General features: G+C 46.7%; 1 protein-coding gene across 1 annotated transcript in view; it reads right to left on the reverse strand.

Moving 5' to 3' along the window:
* DYNC1H1 (dynein cytoplasmic 1 heavy chain 1) overlaps window positions 1-24,453 on the reverse strand; it is a 1,397,843-nt gene that overhangs the window by 1,168,622 nt on the left and 204,768 nt on the right. Inside the window, exons 17-23 of the mRNA XM_085626346.1 lie at window positions 16,811-16,966; window positions 15,930-16,043; window positions 8,630-8,740; window positions 8,327-8,536; window positions 7,020-7,166; window positions 6,631-6,797; window positions 6,264-6,437 (exon numbers count right to left, since the gene is read on the reverse strand). Coding sequence (XP_085482472.1) covers window positions 6,264-6,437; window positions 6,631-6,797; window positions 7,020-7,166; window positions 8,327-8,536; window positions 8,630-8,740; window positions 15,930-16,043; window positions 16,811-16,966 — 1,079 coding nt within the window. The remainder of the gene's footprint in view (window positions 1-6,263; window positions 6,438-6,630; window positions 6,798-7,019; window positions 7,167-8,326; window positions 8,537-8,629; window positions 8,741-15,929; window positions 16,044-16,810; window positions 16,967-24,453) is intronic.

The following is a 24,453-nucleotide window of genomic DNA, read 5'->3' on the forward strand; positions in this document are numbered from 1 at the left end:
ACCTGTTGAAGCATCACCATGTGAAAGTGTTCTGACAATTTATAATGGTTTAACTCGGAGATCCAGAATAGGCCTTTGAGAACCGTCCTTTTTTGGAGACGTGAAAATACAGAGTAAACCCCCCGAGCCTTGGTACTGTATTGGGACCGGATCTATTGCTCCTTTTAGTAAAAGAGATTGAACCTCTTGTTCTAGCAATTGTAGGTGTTCTGGAGACAATTTGTGGGATCGAGGTGGAATGTTTGGGGGATTGCTGGTAAGCTCCAGGTAATAACCATGTTGGATAACTCCAACCACCCATTTGCTTGTTGTTATGGACTGACAAACGGGGAGAAATTGTTGAAGTCTTCCCACGACAGGTGTGGTGTAATCGGGGGGGGGGGGGGGGGGGGGAGAGCGTGGGCAAGTCACTGTTTAATAGCGGAAGGGGAGCTACGTGGTCTGTTGCCCTTACCCCTACCTTTGAAGTTGTTGCCTCTATAACCTCCTCGAAACAATCCTCTGGAGGGAGAGGACTGGTTATTACCTTTATATATGGATGTATTCTGATCTGGGGATAGGGTTTTAGACCCTCCTCTGTAAAAGGTGATGAAAGGAGCCTCTGTTGGGCGGAGATGAACAAGTTACTTACCTTCGGTAACGCTTTTTCTGGTGGATACAGTATCTGCCTGCGGATTCCTTACCTTGTGAATATCCCAGCACTCTACGTCGACGTGGGCGACGTCATAATGCATCGGCTCCACTCGCGACTCCGTATGACGTCACCGGAGCCATAAGAGGCCCACGTCGGCGTGATGACGTCAGTTCCACCCATTTTTTCCGTGCCTCCGAGGCGAACAGGTGGACCAACGACAGACTCAAAGTATACAGAGTATACCATAAACAACCACATATACATAGCATACAAAGAAAAGGAATGCTGAATAGACAAGCATTCCCTACAAATGTACAAGAAAGTGTAAAAACATTTCAACAAGACCTCTTTCATGGTATACAAAGGTGGACAACGGGGAGGCGGGTGGGCCAGTGAGGAATCCACAGGCAGATACTGTATCCACCAGAAAAAGCGTTACCGAAGGTAAGTAACTTGTTCTTCTGATGGATACATCTGCCAGTGGATTCCTCACCTTGTGAATAGATTCCCACAGCAGTCCCACTCCCAGAGGAGGGTGTCCACCTTCCTATACCAGAAAGCCTTGTAACAGAGCGCGCGAAGTGGCACTCCCTCCTCATCTCGGAGTCCAAGCAATAATGCTTCGCGAAAGTATGGAGGGAGGCCCAAGTCGCGGCCTTACAAATATCTGCCACAGGAACTCCCCTGGCCAAAGCAGATGTAGATGATTTTGCTCTAGTCGAATGAGCTCTAATACCCTTAGGAGGAGTCTTACCAGCCAGGGCGTAGCAGATCTTTATGGCAAGGATGATCCCTCTCGATAAAGTGCGCTTGTGCACCGCTCTCCCCTTCGAATGACCAACATAGCCAATGAAGAGTTGATCATCTAGACGAAAGTCTTTAGTCCTGTCCAGATAAAAACTCACAGCCCTCTTTGGATCGAGGCGATGGAGTCTTTCCTCCTCCTTGGAGGGATGAGGAGGTGGATAAAAACACAGGGAGAGTAATAGAGTGCCCCAAATGAAACGGAGTAACAACTTTTGGCAGGAAAGCAGCCCTGGTCCTGAGAACCATCCTTTCAGCATGTAATGTAAGAAAAGGAGGTTTGGAACTTAGAGCTTGAAGCTCACTCACCCTCCTTGCCGAGGTTATGGCTACAAGAAAGACCACCTTAAAGGACAACAGCCTCACAGGACAGCTATGAAGAGGCTCAAACGGGGACCCCATCAGAAAAGTTAAGACAAGATTGAGGTCCCACTGTGGCATTACAAATGGATTGGGAGGAAACACGTTTGTAAGGCCCTTGATAAACCTCAGAACAACCGGAGATTTAAATAGTGACGGTTGATCTGGAAGGCATAGAAAAGCCGATAAGGCCGAAAGATGGCCCTTGACCGTGGCCACAGCACAGCCCTGCTGAGCCAAGGAAAGAGCAAACTGGAGCACATTAGAAAGATGGGCTTTTAAAGGGTCAATGGATCTCTCCCCCCACCATTTAACAAATTTCGACCACCTGTAGGAGTAAATGGACTTGGTGGAGTGTCTCCTGGCCGATAAAATAACGTCCACCACATCAGGCGGGAGAGAGAAAGAACTCAGGTTGCCCCGTTCAATCTCCAGGCATGAAGGTGTAAGCTCTGGAGGTGGGGGTGTAGAACCTGCCCCTCCGATTGCGAGAGGAGGTCTGCCCTCAGAGGGAGACGGAGCGGAGGGCACGAGGAGAGGTGGAGAAGATCTGTATACCACACCCTTCTTGGCCAATCCGGGGCGATCAATATGACTTGGGCCCGGTCTTGGGGAATCTTCCTCAGAACCCGAGGAATCAAGGGTATGGGAGGAAACGCGTAAAGGAGTCGCGAGCCCCAACTCAACTGAAACGCGTCCCCCAACGCCCCCTGCATCGGAAACTGGAGACTGCAGAATAACAGGCATTGCGCGTTCTCGTGAGTGGCGAACAGGTCCACCCGAGGTGTCCCTCACATCCGAAAGACGTGATGAACAACCTCCGGATGGAGCCTCCACTCGTGATCGGCGGAGAACTGCCGGCTGAGACTGTCCGCACGTACAACACACCGGCCAGATAATTTGCCATCAGACAAATCTGATGGTCCTGAGCCCAGGACCATAGACGCAGGGCCTCTCTGCATAGACAAAGAGACCCCACTCCTCCCTGCTTGTTGACATACCACATCGCGGTAGTGTTGTCCGTCAGGACTTGAGCAGACTGACCGCGAAGGGAAGGGAGGAAGGCCTTGAGCGCCAAACCAATCGCCCGCAAATCCAGAAGGTTGATGTGAAGCAACCTTTCCTCTGGAGACCAAAGTCCTTTGATCTCCAGATCCCCCAGATGAGCACCCCACCCTAGGGTGGAGGCATCCGAAATCACCGTGGCCACAGATGGAGGTAGATGGAAGGGCTTTCCTTGCGACAGATTGCCCTCCACACTCCCCCAAGATAGATCCGCTGCAGCTTCTCTGGAGACCCTGATCGACTCCCTGAGATCCCCGTTGTGCTGATACCACTGCTTGCGGAGGCACCACTGGAGCGCCCTCATGTGCCAGCGTGCATGGTTGACCAACAGAATGCAGGAAGCGAACAGACCGAGCAGGCGAAGGACCTTCAGAACTGGAACAACCGCTCCATTGTGGAATAAAGGGACCATCTCCTGAATGTCGAGAATTCTTTGAGGTGGAGGAAATGCTCGACACACAGTGGTTGTTCAGTACCGCCCCTATGAACAGGTTGCGTTGAGAGGGCACCAGGTGAGATTTGGGCACATTGATCGAAAAACCCAAGTCGAATAACAGCTGAGATGTTACCTGCAGATGACGCTGCACCATCTCCGGGGACTCTGCCTTCAGAAGCCAGTCGTCCAGGTAGGGGAAAACCGGAATCCCTGACCTCCTGAGATGAGCAGCCACCACTGCCATCACCTTTGTGAAGACTCGAGGTGCGGTAGTAAGACCAAACGGGAGGACAGCAAACTGGTAGTGTTGCGATCCAACCGTAAAACGGAGATACTTCCTGTGCGACTTCAGGATTGGGACATGAAAATATGCATCCTGCAAGTCGAGCGACACCATCCAGTCTCCTTGCTGCAACGCTTGAAGAACCTGTGCAAGGGTCAGCATCTTGAATTTCTCCTGTTTCAGGTAAAAATTTAAGATTCTGAGGTCCAGTATCGGACGCAATCTGCCGTCCTTTTTGGGAATCAGGAAAAACCGGGAGTAGCATCCCCGACCCCTTTCCTGCTCCGGAACCACCTCTATTGCACCCTTCTGAAGCAAAGCTAGAACCTCTTTCTGCAGGAGAAGCAGATGGTCCTCCGAGCAGTAACCTTGGCAAGGAGGGTAAGGGGGGAGGAAACTCCCGAAAGGGAAGGGCGTACCCAGTCTCTACGAGGTTCAAAACCCAAAAGGTCTGTCGTAACAGATTTCCAACCCCGTAGAAAGTAGGACACCCGACCCCCCACAGGTCTTACATGATCCGGGATGGGGGATCTAGGGCTGCTTCCCTGAAGCCTCATTGGGAGCAGAGGAGGAGGAAGAAGAGGGGTTGCGTCCAGAACCACTCTGACCCCTTTGTCTCCCTCTATAGGACCTATAGAGGGGATTCTGCTGTTGCTGCTGCTGCTGTTGCTGCTGAGGCTGTCGGAAGGAGCGAAAGGATGATCTTCCGAAACCCCTAAACTTTATAAAAGCAGATCCCTTAGCAGGAGCTTGCAGGCCCAAAGACTTAGCCGTTAACCTGCTGCCTTTAAATCTTTGTAGGGCAGAGTCTGCCTTTTCTCCAAATAACTTCTGCCCATCAAATGACAAATCAACCAGCGGCCAGAGTGTCTGTAATATTTGATCTACACTTGGACCAAAGAGATATTATTTATCAAAAGGTGTATTAAGGATGGATTGTTGAATTTCTGGCTTGAACCTGGAAACTTTTACCAAGCGTGTCTCCTGAGCAAGATGCTAGTATTACCTCTCCAGCCGCGGTGTCTGCAGCATCAAGAGCACAACGTATAGAGAAATTAGAAAGGAGTTTACCTTCATTTACTGAGTCCTGAGCCTTCGCTTTATGCTCATCTGGGAGATATTGAAGTAATTGCTCCATCTCATCCCAGTGTGCCTTGCCATACCTGGCTAAAAGACCCTGCGTATTCGCAATGCGCCACTGATTTGCAGCTTGAGCAGCTATGCACTTGCCCGTAGCGTCAGTTAACTTGGACTCTTTATCTGGCGGAGGTGCATCTCCTGATGTCTGGGAATTCGCCCGCTTACGAGCATTAGACACTACCAGAGAATCTAATGGTAACTTGCCCTTGATAAATATGGGTCTGTAGGGAAAACCTTATATTTTTTGTCGACCTTAGGAGTCAATATGCGTGCTCTTACTGGTTCTTTAAAAATCTCATCAGCGTGTTCATCATGCCTTTAAGCATGGGAAGGGTTTGTGAAGACCTGTGTGTGGATCCTAAAGTTTCGAACAAAAAATTCTTCCTCTAATGATCCTTTGTGTAATGCCACCCCATGATTTTGTGCAGCCGTGGCAATTAGTTCTGGATGGGATGCATTGTCGTCTGGAGGAGATGGCTTGGCTGGGTAATGGTATGGCTCATTATCTGCTGGGGGATCAATTGTAATATCTGTCCATGGATCTATTGGGAGATGTATCCCCCCCTCCATCATCTGCATAGTCATCGTGAGATTGTGGAGAAACCGAAGGTGATATTTGCAAGGGATTCTCAGGTGGAGAAGGAGGCGGTGGAGGTAATGGTAGATGCAAAGGACTTGTAGCAACAGATTTCCTCTTTAAAGGGATCTTCTAAGAAGGGTCCTCATCAGGAAGCTGCGTGAGGCGGCTTGGTGTGAATACGGACAGTCTCAAGGTTAATATAGAGCTTATTCTGCTTCGGATCGGGTGTTAATGGAACAATGTCTATGTTTGGATCCGAAGGGTTGCCTTTGTTTCGGTGACGACGTGTTCAGTGCCAGCGTACACTGGGCATTCAGCACGGAGGGTTTCAGCTCCGAGCCGGACATGTGTATGGAACCGGATGGCTTTGGTTCCAAGGAGGACTTTTGACAACTCAGTACTGAGCCAGAAGGCTTGACTTGGTGTTTTGGCGCAGATTCTGGAGGAGGGGCGTCAGAAACATCATCTCAGTGCCGACCTTGGCCAGAAGGCAGGGGTGTGCTGAAGCCTTGTGTTTCTTCTGAATAGTTTGTCGGGGCAAGGGGTCTTTGATACTCACATCACCTTGTCCCTGCGGCAGTTCTTCGGCGTCGAGATCTATCTCGAGCTCCAACTCAGAGTCCTTTTTGGAGAGAGGATTGCGCGTCGAGGGGAACCCGAAGAACAGTTTCGAACCAGAGTGCAGCAAAACACGTCCGAACCCGATGGCAGAAAAAAACAATCTAACAAAGTCACCTTACCTCGTGACTAGGAACGACGTCTTTGAAGAAATACAACTTGCAAACATCCGGACCCAACACTAGATGGCAGGAGTATGCAAAGCATGTGTATTTACAGCACACATGCCTTGAACAAGGTGGTTCTTAGCTATATCTTCAATATCTTTTAATGTAAAGATATGAAAGGCACTTGCTATTAACAAATTATGACAATATTTGGTATAGCCCTTGCTTTGACTTACCGAGGGAAAGACGACCTCTCTCTTTCTAGGTATTCTCCCAGAGCTTTCTGGATCTTGCCAAGCAGATCTGCCAACCGCTCCAGTGACCTTTGCACTCCTTGTATGTTCAGGACATCCATCACAAGTGGAGATTTGGATACTTTTTTCATCAGAGCCAAAAATTCTGTGCTGATGCTGCACACCAAATACAAAAATATACATTTTGTTAAATGTGAGAGTTGTGTGAACTACAGCTAACACACATATACTCACACACGCACACACACACACACGCACACACACGCACACACACACACATACGCACACATACGCACACATACGCACACATACGCACACGCACGCACACGCACGCACGCACACACAGTACCTTTGGAATCTCTGTGTTTCAACTGGTAGAAGATGCTTGATATCAGCACTTCCAGTAAAGATTCCCTCCAGGTACACCCAGCGTCTCTGAACATCGATCCATACATCAAACAGTGCCATAATGCGGTTTAGTTTGTCTTCCCAACTGAGAGCATCCTCCTCAAACACCTACAAAAGAAAAAGTTACAAACTTAGAAACCTGCATCTATTACCTGCACATGGTAATTTGATAATTGATATCTCCATCAGAAATCTAATCCAGCAATATAAGAATATTAGAAGTACAGCAAATTGGAAAAATGATAATGAAAAAGGAGGAAAACATCTTAAAGGATAAAAAAACTAAAACCAAAAACCAAAAACCAAACATTTTCATAGGAGAAATTATACCTTGTAATATGGAGACAGCTTCATTGCAGAAACACTGTTTATGTGTTCTTTGACTTTGTTGAACAGATCATCCCAACCCCGAATCAAACGACATTTGTTCTGATAGTTGACTAAATCAAGCTCGTAGGTGTTCCACACTTCCCGGATCTAAAAGAGAAAAAACAGTAGGAGAATACATTTCATAATGCCAATTACTAAAACTTATGCACGTAGGAAGAGTCAACATTTCTCGAATTCAGAGCATTTCTGCCAGTACAAGGAGGTAAAATGAATTCCTAATGAAGGTCAGCCACTGGGGATGAAAGCCGTATTGGGCCTCATTTAAGCACACTTCAAAAATGAGGCTAAACCTAAATCCTTACTAAACCTATATTTCGAAATTGTCATACACTCTTCCTCCTCCACTTCTTTACCACCACCCACTCCTGCTTTTCTACGTTTGCAAGGCAATTTCAATATACAAGCAACTTTAGGGACAACACAGGCATAGGCGTTCCAGACTACAAAAATGTGCACTGCATCTGGAACAGAGTACGTGAAACTGGACAGTGAAAGAATGTGAACCTTGCAAAGGGGACATGATACTTGGATCAATTTACATGTTTTAATATCTCTAGTGTTTGCACTCACATCACACCTGTGTGCCACTTGAGTATAGAGCTGTGACTATGCAGTACTAGGCAAGCTAGAGGATAAGTGGGAATAGGTCACTCAAAGGCAGGAGCGTGGGACAAGGAACAGCCTCAATGACTTATTGGTTTTATTGAATTATCTGGAAATTAATGCAACCCTGCAAGCATGACAACCTTGTGGTGTCACTGACTCCAAGAGCATGTGACACATCTTTTTTCCTAGTGCTCTTTGGATTTGTGCAGAAGATGCTGCTTCAAGCTCTGGAAGCTCAAAATTATTAAAGCTTCTTGAAGGCGGATCTCCTATTGCCAGTAACCATATATCAGCCAGTAATAACACAAGACTTCCATGGCCACCACAATTTCCTGAGTGACTCTTGTTTACCTGCCAGGATCGAGAGCACACTGCACATTCCAGCAGCCTTTCTAAGAGCTTTCCTGAAAATTGCAGACTAACAATGTTACATTCAAACAAAAGTTGCCATCTTTACTAGATAAATGCAATGAAGCGCGAAGAAGCTGGCAGGATTGGATAGGTGCCTGAATTGTGTTTAGACTCAAAAGATTGAATTATCTGTTCTATTAGAAGATTAATTTCCAATGGCTGCAGCAATCGGGCATCGATCAGAACTATCAACTAAAAGGCAAAATAAATGTTTCAACAAATGTACAAACCTGTTTCAAAAATTCCTCCAATGCCATTTCTCCTTGAGCAACAAGGAGGACATCTTTGACAATTGCCTCATTCCTTTGCAAGTCCACATCCCAGATCTGTCCAAGGGTTAACTCAGACACCACCCAATTCACGTGAAGTCTCTTCATCAGCTGTTTCCAGTGGCGGTCTTTGAGAGCCTCCGATTTCAGTTCAATCACAAGCATATTTACCTTTGAAAAACGAACAAAGGAATCATGCACATAACCACACAGTAACTGTACTTTTAACAACAAATTAAGTAATGTAAGAAACTTTTAAAATACCTTCATGTAACCTTTTAGAAGTCTCTGCACAAATTCATATGAAGCATACTGTCTTAAACGAGCTGGGAAATTTTTCAGCTGATTCAACAGGCCATCCAAACTTTGCCTCAACTGCAGAAAAATATAAAGCATATTTATAGTTATAAATTATACAAATTGTGGTATCCTTTGGAATACCAGCTTTCTTCATGCAGTATTTTGTTTATATAAAGTAAATATTTCTTCTACACATTAAAGTGCAGCAAGGTGAAAAGTAACGCCAACAACCAGGTCACAAATTGCATTATCTTGCGAAATCAAATTGATACAGTAGCCTCTCATGCAACTAAGTATTCTCTAAAAAACACTGAACACGACATACGCGTCTTGTCACACAATGGCACAACTCCCAGAGTGCATCATGCTACTTCTAGTAAAGAATCAATGTGAACAAGAGACTTCTTTTGCTTCCTACTGTTGGAATTTTCATTAACTCCTGCATCCCACAGCTTCAACCTATGCTGCTGCTTGGAGTTCAGATACAGCTGTTCTTAAATGTCCTGTAGAAGTCTGAGTTTTCATAAACCAACTGTATGCCCCATTCTTGCACTTTCTCTACAAGTACAATGGAATGCTTTCCATAGATTTCACACAGCGTACTTTTTTTGGGGGAAGAAAAAGGTGAATTACATTCGGTAATGCTCTTTCTGATGGATACTGTACCTACAGACTCCCCACCTTAGAATATTCCCCAGGCGCCGGACTAGTTCTGGAGATTTTTCATAGTTGTGCGCTCTTGCACTGCTAGGTGACACCATGTTGCTCCAGGTTGGCTCCATATGGTCCCAAAAGTGATCAGAGTGAAGCTGCATATGAGCAGCACACCTACTCGCAGACATCAGATTTGGATGTTTTCCCTTTGCATGCCTTCAGATGTGGAGTGTGAGCAATCGTAGGTCACAGTTTACCGAATACCAACTTGGAACCTTTAAAAATTATAACAAGAGGCCACACTACACCAAACAGGAAGTGATGAAGCAGAGCCCCATATAAGCACAGACTTCAATTTCAAATTTTCCCCTTTCCGCTGCATCAGACGCTGAGGGTGAACAATTGTTGGCATCAGTGTGCTTATTCCTAACTTGGGTCCGTTGTTATATGTTAAAGAGAGATCACTCCACAGAACGGGGAGATGGGAGGACGGTGAGGAACGTAAGATTAGACAGAGCAACGACGAGAAAGAGCTTTACAGAAGGAAAGTAACTTGTTCTTCGAATGGATACTTTAACCACAGATTTCTCACCATAGAATAGATTCCAGAGCAGTACCTCCCAAAGGAGGAGGTTCTGTGGAGTGGACTCGGATCAAAAACTCTTGCAGAACCAGGCTGACAAAGTGCCCATCCTTCAGATGTGGCTGTCAAGGTAACAGCGCTTCGAGAATGTGTGCACAGGTGCTTACATCGCAGTCTAGTACATATAAAGGACAGGCGCTCTTACGAGCCTTAGACCTGATGGAACATGCTCAAACGTTCTGGGCGCTTCTTCAAGGCAGAGTGTAGCAGATCTTAAAGCAGAAGACTATGCACCTCAACATGGTCCTTTGCTGTACAGCCTTCCTTTCTTTCCACCAGAGAACCCCACAAAAAAACTGATCGTCCTCTTAAAGACATTTGTTAAAATCTACCTAAAAGCTAAAGAGTCATTAGGGGTCCAAACAATTAGGTCTCTCCTCTTGAGAGGCGAGAGAGAGCAAAGAACGTTGGGAGACTGATTGACTGCCCAAAGTGGGAGGGAAGTCAAGATTTTGGGTAAGAAAGCTGCCCAAGTGGTCAGCAATATTTTGGCGAGCAAAAGGTTGCTGTAGGGCGGTTTGTGAGAAAGTGCCATCTTTCTTGCATGGTATGCCCCCACTTTTTGCTGAATAGCTGAATGTACTTTGACTGAGTGTGCCCTGGACTCCTGCCAATCAGGTGCCCAGGGCCTATGTTCCTTCCCTAAAACAAACCAAACCCCAATTGGCAAACCCTGGCCACAACGGAGACAATACTACATTTAATTGCCACTCCGAAGGTGGAGCCTCGATAGGTGGAAAAGCCCTAAACAGGCCTTTCATGAACTCTTTCACAATTCTTGATGACCATAACGAGGAGCAGTTAGGTAATTGTCTGTATCTCGATATAGCAGCCAGGTGAATTCTAACTGAAGAGTGTGCGAGTCCAGATCGCGCTAAAAAGAGTAAATAAGGTAGGATTTCTTCAGCCGCTGAGTGGAAAGGATCTAAGGCTTTGCTTCTGCACCATATACAAAAACACTTAGGTTTGTATGTGGTGCGGTCAGCTCTTGACTTGGCTATAATCTCTTTGCAGTCCTGGTCAATGTTTATGTTCTTAAATTCAAAGAATTCAGGAGCCAAGCATGTAATTGCAGTGTGGCCGGTTCCTGGTGACACACTTGACCATTGTTCCTGGACAACAGTGTTGGCATTGGGAGAAGGCGAATGGGCATCGCTTCTGCCAATAGGAGGAGTTCGGAGTACCAATGTTGCCAGGGCCATCTGGGGGCTATGAGCAGAATGCGACAACGTTCCCACTTGATCTTCGTGAGGACCCTGAGAATCAAGGGTATGGGGGTGGGGTGCTCGGGGAGCGTACGCATAGATCCCTGACCAGCGCATCAAAAGCGCATTCCTTCGAGATCCTGGAAGAGGGAATCTGCTTGCAAAGAACCGGCATTTGGAGTTGCTTTGAGTCGCAAAGAGATCCAGCTCTGGTTTCCCCCATGTCGCAAATATCCTGTCCAGCTGAGATTGTTCCAGCTCTCACTCGTGACAACCTTCGTTTGCCCTGCTCAGGGTATTCTTTAAACCTGGGACATGTTCCGCTGTTAAAGAGATTTTGTGGATCGTTAACCAGTCCCAAAGTTGTTGGGCATCTTGTGACAGAGATAGGGACTTGGTTCCTCCCTGCTCGTTTATAAAAAACATGCTTGTGGTGTTGTCCGTGCGGACTAGAACCGAGGATCCCTGAATCCGTGGGAGGAAAGCTTGAAGTGAGAGAGAGAGAGATGACCTTCAACTCCAGTCTGTTTATATGCATTTCGCGTTGGGCTGAGGACCATTTGCCTTGAACTTGCATGTCCTGTAAGTGTCCTCCCCAACCTTCCATAGACGCATCTGTTGTGACAACGTAGTCTGGAATAAATGGAAGAAAAGAGTCCTATGGATAGATTTGATCGCTGTGCTCACTAGAGGAAAGCTTCTTTCATTAGAGGAGTGATCTTTATTATGTCATCGCAAGAGCCCTTGGTCTGTATCCACTGGCACTGCAACTTATCCTGAATTCTCATGTGTAGTCGAGTCTTTAGCACTAGGTCTATTGACGATTAAAGCATTCCTAGCAGAGATTTGAACACCCTTACAGAAACACACTTTTTTCTGTACCATTTTAGTGCCAGCGTGTGTAATCGTTGCCGTCTTACCTGGGAAAGGAAGCCATGTTCTGAATGGTGTCCAAAATTGCTCCCAGAAAACACATTCTCTGGCTTGGAATGAGTGAAGATTTTGGTAGTTTAATGATAGGCCTAATCTTTGAAACAGGGAAATGCAATCTTCCATTGCTGCTTCCACTAGATGAGATGACTGCACTTTCAGAAGCCAATCGTTTAGGTAAGGAAATACCCGATTACCGCTGTTCCTGAATGCAGCTGCTACTGGGGCCATGAATTTCGTGAAGGTTTGTGAAGCCGATTTGAGACCAAAAGGAAGGACTCGAAATTGATAGTGGGTACCAGCCACTGTGAACCTTAGGAACTTTGTGTTTCGGGTGAATAAGGATATGAAAATAAGCTTCTTCGAGGTCCAATGACGTCATGAAGTCACAACTGTTGAGGAGACGCAAGATGTCTGCCTCAGTGACCATCCTGAATGATTGAGTCTTCAAGAATTTGTTTAACTTTCTGAGGTCTAGGATAGGCCTGCACTCTCCTGATTTCTTGCGAATAAGGAAAAAACAGGAGTAGAAACCTTTCCTCCTCTGCGAAAAAGGGACTTTCTCTATTGCTCTCTTTTGAAGCATGATCTTCGCTTCCCTCTTGAGCATATGTAGACGAGGGGGGTGCGATCCCCTGGGGGGGTATTGGGTGGTATCTGAACAAACTCCAAGGTGTGGCCGTGAGATACGAGATCTAGGACTCACTTGTCTGAGGTTAATTTGCGTCACTGGTGTAAATCCATGGAGAGTTTTGCACCTTTTAAGGTAAGAGGTGCACTCGCTGGTACCAGATTGAACTCATTGTTTGTGGCCGGAGTCATGGCCTTGGGATGTTGACTTTCGTCTTAATCCTTGTCGAGAGAAACCAGCCGTAGTTGGTTGACGGTTATATTGCCGATATCCTTGCCGTGGCTGGTAAGACTGATAGGTCAGGAAACGCTGGTAATTACTTCTGTAGTTTGAGAAACCCCGGCCCGAGCTCCCCGAAAGGGAACCTTGCGGTACTGAAGGGTACCCAGAGCTCTAGCTGTGTCAGTATCTTTTTTGATCGTATTCAAAGCTTCATCAATGTGACTGTCAAAGAGGCTATCACCGTCGTAAGCCATATCCAAAATTTTGGATTGCACTCCCGTATGGAAACTTGTCGCTCTCAGCCACCCTTGACGCCGTACGACGGCAGCACTCGCTAACTGCCTAAAACTGGTAGTGGCAATGTCCATAGCAATATAAATCAGCTCAGACGCTGCTCTTTCTCCTTCAGTGATGAGCTTAGTAAACTCATCCTTATTTTCTTCCGGGAGAAAGGATTTCATTTCCCCTACATCAGACCATAGCTGACTATCGTATCTGCTCAGGATTGCCAAAACGTTTGCCGCCCTTACAGAAATCGCTGACATCGACGAAAATTTATTTCCGATGGTGTCAAGACATCTACCATCCTTATCAGGTGGGGTGGTAACAGGAGCGGAAGGATTCTTAGAGCGCCTCTGAGCCTGAGACAAGCGGGAGAGTACTCAGGGGCTCTATATTTTTTATCCAGTCTCAGCAGTACAGGGATTACAGAGGCTGGTGTTTATCACTTCCCCCCCTTCCTGCCAAATGTAATCGATGATAGGTATTGACCTCAAACTTTTTCTGGATTGCTCCTTAAAGTCATAAAGAAAGCAGTCTTCCTGATGTACAACACTTGGTAGGTGGAACCTAACAGCAGCGCTATCCAGAATATTATGGAAACCTCCTATATCTTCAGGAGGTGAATCCGAAGGGCGATGAGGTGGCGGTGAAGGTGTTGGCGCTACGTAATCATCCCATTCATCCGCGGGTGTCGCAGGGTCAGGAATCTCTCCCTGCTCCTGCTCTTCATCAGAGGTAGCTGGGTCCTCTTGTGGAGGTAGAGGGATAATGGGACTTGGCATCACAGGAGGAGGAAACGGTGCTGGAGTTGCTGGCTGTGGTGGAGGTATAACAATTTCCTGTTCTTGAGGAGGAAACCTCTTCCTATAGTCCTGCAGCATACTCTGGAGGTCCAATAGTAAAGCTGGTGGGAATTGCGCAGGTTGTTGCACAAGCTGGTCAATGTATCTATATTTTCTGTAATGAGCAGGAGGGGCTTCATACTGTTGGTAGTAGTGCTCCTCCTCAGCATAGTAATTCTCTTGACATTTCACATTCAACTGTGAGGGGCTATAAGCCGCTCCAAACTGACCCTCCTCGTCGTTCGTATCTTCAACATCCAGAAGATTGCTGGGCGGTAGAGGTGAAGATTTTGGGGTTTTAAACTAGATACGCGCCCTCTGCAAAACTGGCGTTGAAAAACTGGCATACATAACAGCGGGTGAAATCTTCGTCGTCGGCGGTGGTATTATTGCCGTAAATGATGTCATCGTCGACGGTAGTGTCGTCATCGGTGCCGTGGACACCGGTGCCGTCGACGAAGTGGTCTCGTCGACGGCGAGGTCATCGGCGATGGTTTTCTCGACGACGAATACTTGCTAGTCAACGGTGCGGTCTACGTCGAGGCTTTTGATTTGGATGCCCTCGACGACGGAGGTGTCAGACGATAAAGGCAATATTGATGCAATAGACCCTTTAAGACTTGCCGTTGAAGAAGTCATCGTCGTTGACGGTCTGGAAGATGACAGTTGAAGTTGTGGAAGTAGCAGATAAGACCATTGAACTTGAGGAGGTTTTCTTAGCAGATTTGGTTTTAGAAGCACCTGCAGATTGAGGGGATGAAATCCCTGAGGAGACTGTTTTTACTCCTGAGTAAAGGATTCTTTTGCCATGTGAGAGATTTTAGGTTGTTTCCTTTTCTCCTCAGGCTGTCCCTCAGGCGAACGCTGCCTCTTATGAGACTTAGAGGAAGTATCACTTTCTGCATCTGAAGAGGCATCATTGTTCTTCTTTAACCACAATCAAAGCCGTCCTTCTCTATCCCTCAAGGTTTTAGTAGGAAAAGTGCGGCAGATCGTATAAGATATACATTTATCTGTATCACCGAAGAACTGAGCCAGGCTCAGGGAGACTCCCTTACACAACGAAGTGTAGTGAAAATCCGAGGAACTCAGCCTCTCTTGGGAAGTTTCTGGAGGGTGCTGATTGGTTATGTTTTTCAGTTTGGTCCTTTTTACAAAAAGAGACTAATAGGCTATATAATGCATGTTTGCATCTATGGACCTATGTGTTTTTTATTATTTGCTGATATGTCATTTGTACGGTGGGACTCCCACTACGACTTCGGGGAATGATTCAGGCATGTGAATCTATGAAAGATACCCCAATACAGGATACATTGGATAAAGGTGGTGTGCAACAATTCAGTTTTCAGGCCGTTTCTGAAGAGAGATAATTTAATGGAGTCAGTGCATTGCACAGTAGGAGGCCACAGACTGAGAAGAACTTCCTCCATATTTTAGCCATCTGAAAATACGTTGGGTAACGAGAGTTGCAGTTGTCACACCCACTTGGGTTTCAGAGGCTTATTTGATATGTTTGCAAAGTAAAGTTTGCTCTGCTAAACAGTCTCCTCAAATGTAGGTTTCTGATTAGCAAAACTGTAAATGTTAATGTCCAGTTTCTATAATGATGAGCATTAACCAGTCTAAACACTCTTAATTGTAGCAGAAAAGGGAAGTCAGGGGATAAGGTAGCAGTGATTTGTTTGCAGCGTCACCGTGTCACTTTACAACACTGCACATTGAAAGTCTGTGAGACGAGGGACCTAAATATTTAGCAGGTATAAAATCTATTCAAGTCTAAAAAAAAAAAAAAAATAGCAACACGCTGACAGCATTTCAACCACAAGTAAAAAGAGCACAAATTATCACATACCTTACGAGGCTGCACAGAAACCCATGGCTGCTCCTTCATTTGATCAATTTGTTCCCAGACTTTAGATAGTTCGGACCAAACTCCTTTAAGGTCCTGCAACTCTTCCAATGCTACCTATGTAGAGTTGAACATAAAGTAGTTTAAATGAATCCTTGCAAACTTACTGACAAATGAGAGGAATACAAATCATACATACATAGTCATTGCACTGCGTAGCTTTCTTAAAAATTGTCTGCTAGGAGAAACTAAAAAACATTGACTAAACTAATTGTACTAGTTATTACAAATCTCAGCAAATATCACACAAGCTCCATTCCTTTCGACATTAGCTTAAAATAGCCTCCTTTCCTTGCCAAACCGCTTTCTTTTCTCACTAAATGTAATTTCTCGCTGATCCCTTAGTTACTCTGATTTCCGCAAACTGACATTCTTGTAAAATCCAACAAATGCTCTGTACAACACTTTGAGCAGATCACAGTAGCCAACTCTTGGATCAATCATCAACTGCCTTTAATACAATGATCAAATATTTAGGTCTGAGTACTAGCAAATTAACCATACTTTTCTGAAATTCAGAATTGGCATTACACCCTAACAGAATGAAACTGTGCACAACTGTTTAAAGATCTGCATCATTTGATCTTTAGGTCAGGGAAACTTAATGCAGCTTTAACATTTAAGTTGTCATCTACAAATATATTCAGAAAATTAACACTAGCTCCTCACAATTGCAAAGGACAAAATAGATTAGTAATGCTTGTATAAACTAGGATGCCTCGTTCCTCAATGTAAAGAGGAAGAAAACACAAATATAGCATTAAATGCCATGTGCCGAGCAACAGTACTGTACAATAAACATAAACAGGTAGTACTGTACATACCTGCACCCGTTCTTCGCTGCCACTCAGCAGTCCCGTATCAGTCAGTTCCAGTGCTTCCTTGGCCTTTGCACATTTTTCACGATCATCTTTCAGCCTGCTGAATTTTCCTTCATATATCGTCAGTGCTTGAAGCGCTTCTTCAGGACGGAGGTTTCCCTGAAAGAAGAATGTAATCAAAATAATGACTTGGTGCTTTTGCACGAGATTTAATATTCTGTGAGTAATCTCATCAGGATGCTATCATTGATTCTGCAATTCAAAAATCATGCCCTTTTTAGAAGATCTAGCAGACTGCAATACAACACTGCTGCTTGGTGATGGAACCAAATTTCAGGAGCGTCACAAAATATGAATTTATTTGTAGGTTGCAGAATGCCAGACAGCCCACTTCAATATGTGTACTAACAAAGCAACAATGGCCATGAGACAGTTCCCTATGGGCCATCAGTAAGATTGGAAGAGCTGTGGTTTTAGCTATTTCTTAAGGTGACAATTTTCAAATCATTCTATGTGAGTGCGAGGAAAGAACCATAAAATGTGGCACCTCAACTGCTAAAAACTACCATATCTTTGGTTTATCCCTACTCTGGTACCAGCAGGAAATTTTGTACTTCCAAACAAATTGTTCTAACCAGTGATTTAAATGAGCAGGTATTGGCCGGTACTGAATAACGGTTCTTTCATATTAAAGGAGGAGTAACTGCAAGTCTTAGCACTGCTATAATACATTTAATGGGAAATTACCAACACTTCTATATTTCCATTTAAAGCACAGGTTCTAACAGAGTGAAAGAAGATGGCTCTTTATATGATATATCAAAAACAGATATATTGTTTAAAGATTCCAGGGGATCCCTTATGAGTGGACAGGGGGGTTGCTATAGCAATCCCAAGGTGCTCTGCTAGGGGGTAGTGGGGTCAAACACCCTCAGGCTCATCATAGAGGAGTGCAAGACATCTGAAAATACACACAATGGTCAATAAATGAGACACTACTCTAGAAAGTGATCCACACCAATTTATAAAGACAGCAAGTATATGTAGATATGTTTAGGCATCAAAAGAAAATCGCTGAGGTAAGTACGTTTTTAAATATGAATTATTTTACGTTCATAAAGCAATTTCTGAAAGCTGAAATGTTATCCTATGGGAGGAAAAGTCAATGCGGCATTCCGGTATAGGACAGCAACTTACGGAACCATTCTCTAGGAGTTACGGTCAATTGTGGACAAGGTCCAAGGCATCACCAGCAGACCACCACCAGTGGCACTAGGGCAGCCAGGTGCAGGGGTGCAAAACAGCGTTGGGTGCCTGATGTTATTCTACGGAGAACTGCTGCGATAAAAAGAGGCTGCAGGTTTCACCAGACCAGCCGGGCGGAAACAACAGGGAGGCTCAGGCTTCACGATGCTGGGACTTAGGGAAACCTTTGGGCCTATTCTCCACGGCCCAGGAGCATCGGGTGCAGAGAGGTCCTAGGGTGACGGATTCTTTTAACCGTAGTAGTCGCGGTAGATGGGGCCTGCGTGCAGAGGCTGTAGGCAACGTCAGAAGGTCCAAGAGGGGTGTAACCGCAATGGACTCGGTCCTCGGAGGGCTGGGGAACCTCAATGGCACAGCTGGGCCACTACAACTCGGGCTAGGAACGACGGGTGAAGTGGTAGGTTCAGATGAAGGGATTTGGCGAGTGTGAGAAAGTGCCATCTTTCTTGCATGGTATGCCCCCACTTTTTGCTAAATTGCTGAATGTACTTCGATTGAGTGTACCCTGGGTTCCTGCCAATCAGGTGCCCAGGGCCTATGTTCCTTCCTTAAACCACACAAACTCCAAATTGGCAAACCCTAGCCACATGTCAGCCCCTAGTAAATGGTACCCTAGGTACCCAGGGCCTTGTGACCAGGGAAGGCCTCTAAGGGCTGCAGCACTCATTGTGCCACCCTCAGAGGCCCTGTACCCTTACACACACACACTGCCCTTGCAGGCTGAGTGTCTGGGTGCAGGACAAAACAAAGAGTCGACATGGCACACATCACTGTGTACCATGCCCATCACCTACACTGCCAAGGCATATGTCAGCCACCCCTCTAGCTGGGTGCATTACGCCTATGGTGTGGGCACAGGAGCAGGAGCCCTGTGCCCCTACAGTACCCGGGTCCATTCCTGGGCACTGTAAGTGCAGTGCTGTCATTTAAGAATACATGGTGCTGAGAGCTTGTCAAACACGAGCTCCACAGCACCATATTGGCAACACTGAAGCCTGGGAAGTTTGGTATCAAACTTCTCAGCACATTGAACCCACACTGATGCCAGTGTAGGATTTAATGTACTAAGCACCCCAGAGGGCATCTTAGAAGATGCCCCCTTACAGCTAACTTGCAATCCACGTCTGCTCTGAGGCTGCCCAGGCTGCCACACAGCAGACACGTTGCTGGACCCCTGGGTGGGAGAGCCCCTGCTCTCCCGGGCCTGCAACAATGCACATCCTGGGTGAGGTGAGAAATCTCCTCCCCCAGGATGAGCAAAGGGAAGCTTCAAAGGCATGCCGCCAGTTGGAGTTTCCCCAGGCCACTGCAACCCCCCACTCTGGCGGGAAGCTTGGCCGGAAACCCCATACAAGGACAGGGGATGTGCCAGCCTGCCCACCCCACCCCTCAGGTGGGGGAGGCGAGGTGAAGCACATCTCCGGGCTCTCGCCATCTTGAAGATGGGAGGCCCTACCCTATCAGGATTAGGCTACTGCCCCCCTCCCACAGGAGAGAGGCAGGATAGGGGGTGTACCCACCCCAGGACAAGGACCCATTGGTCCCTGGCCTTCACCTACCTGTAACGCCCCTAAATCTAGTATTTAGGGGCCCCCTGAACCTTCCTTCCTCGGATTCCAGATAGAAAAACGACAAGAAGAGCAAGAAGAACAAAGACCTGCCCTGCAGCTGCTAAAAAGAGAAGAAGACACCAACTGCTTTGGCCCCAGCCCTACCGGCCTGTCGACTCTCGAACCTGCACCAGCGCGGCCTCCCACGTGGCCAGCAACCTCACCAACCCCGGAGGACCTGGCTACCTTTTAGCTCTAAGCCCCTGGGACTCCCACGAGTAGAGGCTCTACTCAAGAAACCTACTTGCTATCCCTGGCACCAGCCCGGGACCGCGGACCCAACACACTCTGCACCAGCCAAGCCTGGCCAGTGCCGGAGTGGACAAAGACCCAGAGGACGACCCCACGGCGACTGTGACCCAGAGTCCGGCACCCAAGGACCCCCCTCGACATCCCGGAAGAAGCCTGCAGCCTCAGAACCAAGTGCCACCCCAGCCGCGATCAACCAGAGGGTAAGATTCCCGACGTCAAAAGGCACCCCTGCACCCGGCGCCCTGCGACCCCCTGTGCCCAATCCTGGGGTACCCACCTAACCTACAACTACCCAACTTACCTCTCGAAGTGGTGGTGGCACCTGAAACCTCCTCGTCCCCGAGCCTGCAGCCTCTTTCCAAACCGGAACATTCCCATTGATTTCCATTGAGCGCCCTAAGGCTCAAAAGCACCCTGCACCCAGCCGCCCGAGTGGCCCTGGCAGTGCCCTCTCTACTCTAACCTACTTCCCCACTTGCCCTGAGTAAGTGACCAGGAGCCCAGCTCCCACAGCCGCGTGGCTTGCCAGACAGCAGCCACCAACCAAGGCCCCCCTATCCCTCATAGGATAACATTGGGCCCAACTCTCTCTGCACCCGGCCGTCCTGAAACCGCTGAGGGTGAACCAACTGTACCTATCTGACACTGGGGGACCCCTGAGTCCATGCCCGGAATTTCAACACTACCAGTCGAGTACTTACCCTTAAACCGCTAACTTCATTTTCCTCATAGGGTAACATTGACTGGCTTTTTCTTCAAAAATCTTCTAAGTGTGAACTTTTCAAAACTGCAAAAATTCACCAAAAATCAGCCAAGTGACAAAAACGAATTTACTCACCTGCTCCTAGGTGAGCTCCCAGTGCTGGATCTTGGTGCCCAGCCCTGACTCTGAAAAGTGTTCACAACTATACTTACTTCTAACTCATTTTTCTCCCATAGGAAACCATTGCCTGCTTTTCTGTGAAATTTCTTCTAAGTGTCTACTTTTGCAAATTTGAAATATTCTTTTAAAATCGTACCATTTCTGCAAACGAAATTACTTACCTGCTTTTGATAAGGACCCCAGTCCTGGGTCTAGGCACCCAGTCCTGGATTACTAAAGTAACGATAAAGTACTCTACCTGCAATTTGAATTTCTTGCCATAGAGATCCATTGAATGTTTTCTGTGAAATATTTTCTAAGTGCTAACTTTTGAAATAGCTAAATATTATCTAAAAATCATTACAGTTATTAAGTCGACTTTCTTCACTTGATTCTGAATACTGACCCCAGGCTGGTTCTAGGATCCAGACCTGGAATTCCAAAAGTAATCTGAAAAGTAATTTATTACAAATAACCTGAATTTACCATTGAGCTCAATGCATTGTTATGTTTAGGAAATAGGATTGTTTATTGCAACCAACTGTGACTGTTTACACAAATTTATTGCTTGAAACAAAAGTATTTATATTCAACCTCTCATTCTGAGAAAGTATATTTTTACCCCCTTGTGGTTCTAAAAATAAAACAAGCATATATTTTATATATACAAATCATTGGCCTAGAGTTCAGTTATTGAGTGTGTGAAACCATTTGCTGACTGAGTGTGTACAATAAATGCTTTACACTGTCCTCTGGTACTGCCTTACTGCTCGACCAAGCTACCACTTTTGAGAGTAAGGTCATACCTAACTTTGACCTCTATCAGCCTCTGGGGGACTGTGGACTCTGTACACCCTGTACCTATTAGGGAACAGTATATACAGAGCCACTTTCTCACATTGGTGGATCAGCGGTGGGATACAAACTTGCATTTGTTGGACTACTTGGTTACCATCTGATCACACGACAGAACTCTTAAAAATTGCCTTTAGAATTCTGATTGGTTTTTCCAAAATTACTAAAAGTCTTGCTAGGGCCTTGCTTAAGTCCCATTAGAATTTTAGAAAAATAAAAGTCACTATAGTCAGGGTAAAGGGTTAGAACTGTCAGGTTAGAATGTCTCAAACAAACCCAGCTATTAGTGATAATAATAACATGGACCTGGTGGAGGAGCTCGACCTCACACCTTACTTACACTTGTCTTTCAAGGAATTGAGGTCCTTATGTAAACTCAAAAATTTACAAATGGGTCAGCATCCATCCAAACAAGGGCTCCAGGAGCTCCTGGCTGAGTATGCTAAAGACCACCCATCTGAACATGGTGATGGCCAGTCAGATGAGGAAAGGGAAACAGGGGAGGAGGACAGCAACCTCCCCATACTATTCCCTAGGGAGGAGATGGCACCCATACCCTCCAACTCAAGACATAGCATCTGGGCACCTAGAGACCACACAGGTGGCTCTGGTCCCAGAGACAACACTGGGGGACCCCCCAGTGAAGAGGACAGCCTTGTGAGGCTGGCCAAAAGAATAGATCTAGAGTCCAGGCTCCTGGCTCTAGAAAAGGAAAGGAGAGAGATGGGTTTAGCACCCATCAATGGTGGCAGCAATAATAAAAACAAGGATAGGGAGGAAACTTCTGACCTTAAAATCCCCAAAGGGATTGTCCCTAAATTTGAGGAAGGTGATGATATCACCAAATGGTTCACAGCCTTTGAGAGGGCTTGTGATATCAGGAAAGTAAAGAAACCTCTCTGGGGGGCACTCCTGTGGGAACTGTTCTCTGGTAACTGCAGGGACAGGCTTCTGACTCTCTCTGGGCCAGAAGCAGGATCCTATGACCTCATGAAGAAAGCTCTGATTGAGGGATTTGGATTCACCACTGAGGAGTATAGAATTAGATTCAGGGGGGCTCACAAAACCCAGACCCAGTCCTGGATTGATTTTGTAGATTTCTCAGTGAAGACACTGGATGGTTGGTTAGCTGGACATGGTGTGCAGGATTTTACTGGATTGTACAATTTATTCATGAAGGAACATATTTTGAGTAACTGCACAAATGAAAAGTTGCATCAGCATTTGGTAGACCTAGGTCTAATTTCTCCCCAAGAATTGGGAAAGAAGGCGGACCACTGGGTCAAGACTAGGGTGACCAAGACAACCACTGGGGGTGACCAAAAGAAGGTGGTCACAAAACCTCCCCAGGGGAAAGGTGGTGAGAATCCCCAAGATAAAAAGTCTGAGTCTTCCAAAGGGCCCCAAAAACCTGTTCAGGTGGGTGGGACCCAAACTACTCCCTATGTGCCCCAACCATATAGGGGGAAGAACTTTGATCCCTTAAAGGCCTTTTGTAATACCTGTAAGAAGCAGGGACACCTAACTGTATCTTGCCCCCAAAACAAAGCCCCTAAGGCACCCAGTACAGCCACTCCTGGGACAGCAAGTATACAAATGGGATCAGAGGTGTACCCTGAGCAAATCTGGGAACACACTGAAGCAAGTTTAGTCTCCTTGGGAGAAGTGGAGTTTGCCACTGTGGCTGTGTGGCCCCCCAACTTGAAGAAATACTTACAGTACCCCTGGGTGAATGGAACTAGGGTAGAAGCTCTGAGGGATACAGGTGCCAGTGTCACTATGGTGAAAGACACACTGGTTTCCCCTGAGCAATACTTGATTGGGAAGTCTTACCCAGTCACCAACGCTGACAGTGTCACCACTAGTCATCCCATGGCCATGGTAACATTAGGCTGGGGGGGGGTTACTGGCCTGAAACAGGTAGTGGTCTCTCCAAAGTTGCCAGCTGCATGTCTGCTTGGAAATGATCTGGAAACCTCAGCCTGGGCTGAGGTTGAGTTAAAGGCCCATGCAGCCATGCTGGGCATCCCTGAATTGGTGTGTGTGCAAACCAGAGCACAGAGCAAGAGGAAGGGTGAAAAAGTAGGTTTGGAGCCTGGAATAATGGCCCAACCAACCAAGAGGAAGGGCAAGAAGACTGGGGGACCAGCTTCTGTACAGCCAAACACTCAGAACCCCTCTCCCCCTGGAGAGGATGTAGATACCTCTGAGGGAACTGAGTCCATGGAGCTTGACCCTTACCAGGTTGAACTCTTGGGCCCAGGGGGACCCTCTAGGGAAGAGCTGTGCCAGGGTCAGCAAGACTGTCCCACTCTTGAAAGCCTGAGACAACAAGCTGCTTCAGAAGCCAGGGGAGATGTCAGTGGTACCCATAGAGCTTATTGGGAAGAGGGATTACTGTATGCTGAGGCAAGAGACCCCACTCCTGGAGCCACCAGGAGGGTGGTAGTGCCACAGAAGTACAGGGAGTTCCTCCTAACTTTGGCTCATGACATCCCCCTAGCTGGACATCTGGGGCAATCCAAAACTTGGGAAAGGTTAGTGAGTCACTTTTACTGGCCCCAGATGCACCAAAAGGTGAAGGAGTTTGTCAGCTCCTGTGTTACCTGTCAGGCCAGTGGCAAGACAGGTGGCCACCCAAAGGCCCCCCTCATTCCACTACCAGTGGTGGGGGTCCCCTTTGAAAGGGTAGGTGTGGACATTGTGGGTCCACTCGAACCTCCCACAGCCTCAGGGAACAAATTCATTCTAGTAGTAGTGGATCATGCTACTAGGTACCCTGAAGCAATTCCACTTAGGAC

Source organism: Triturus cristatus, chromosome 9, assembly GCF_964204655.1.
Source record: "Triturus cristatus chromosome 9, aTriCri1.1, whole genome shotgun sequence".
NCBI classification, from domain to species: domain Eukaryota; kingdom Metazoa; phylum Chordata; class Amphibia; order Caudata; family Salamandridae; genus Triturus; species Triturus cristatus.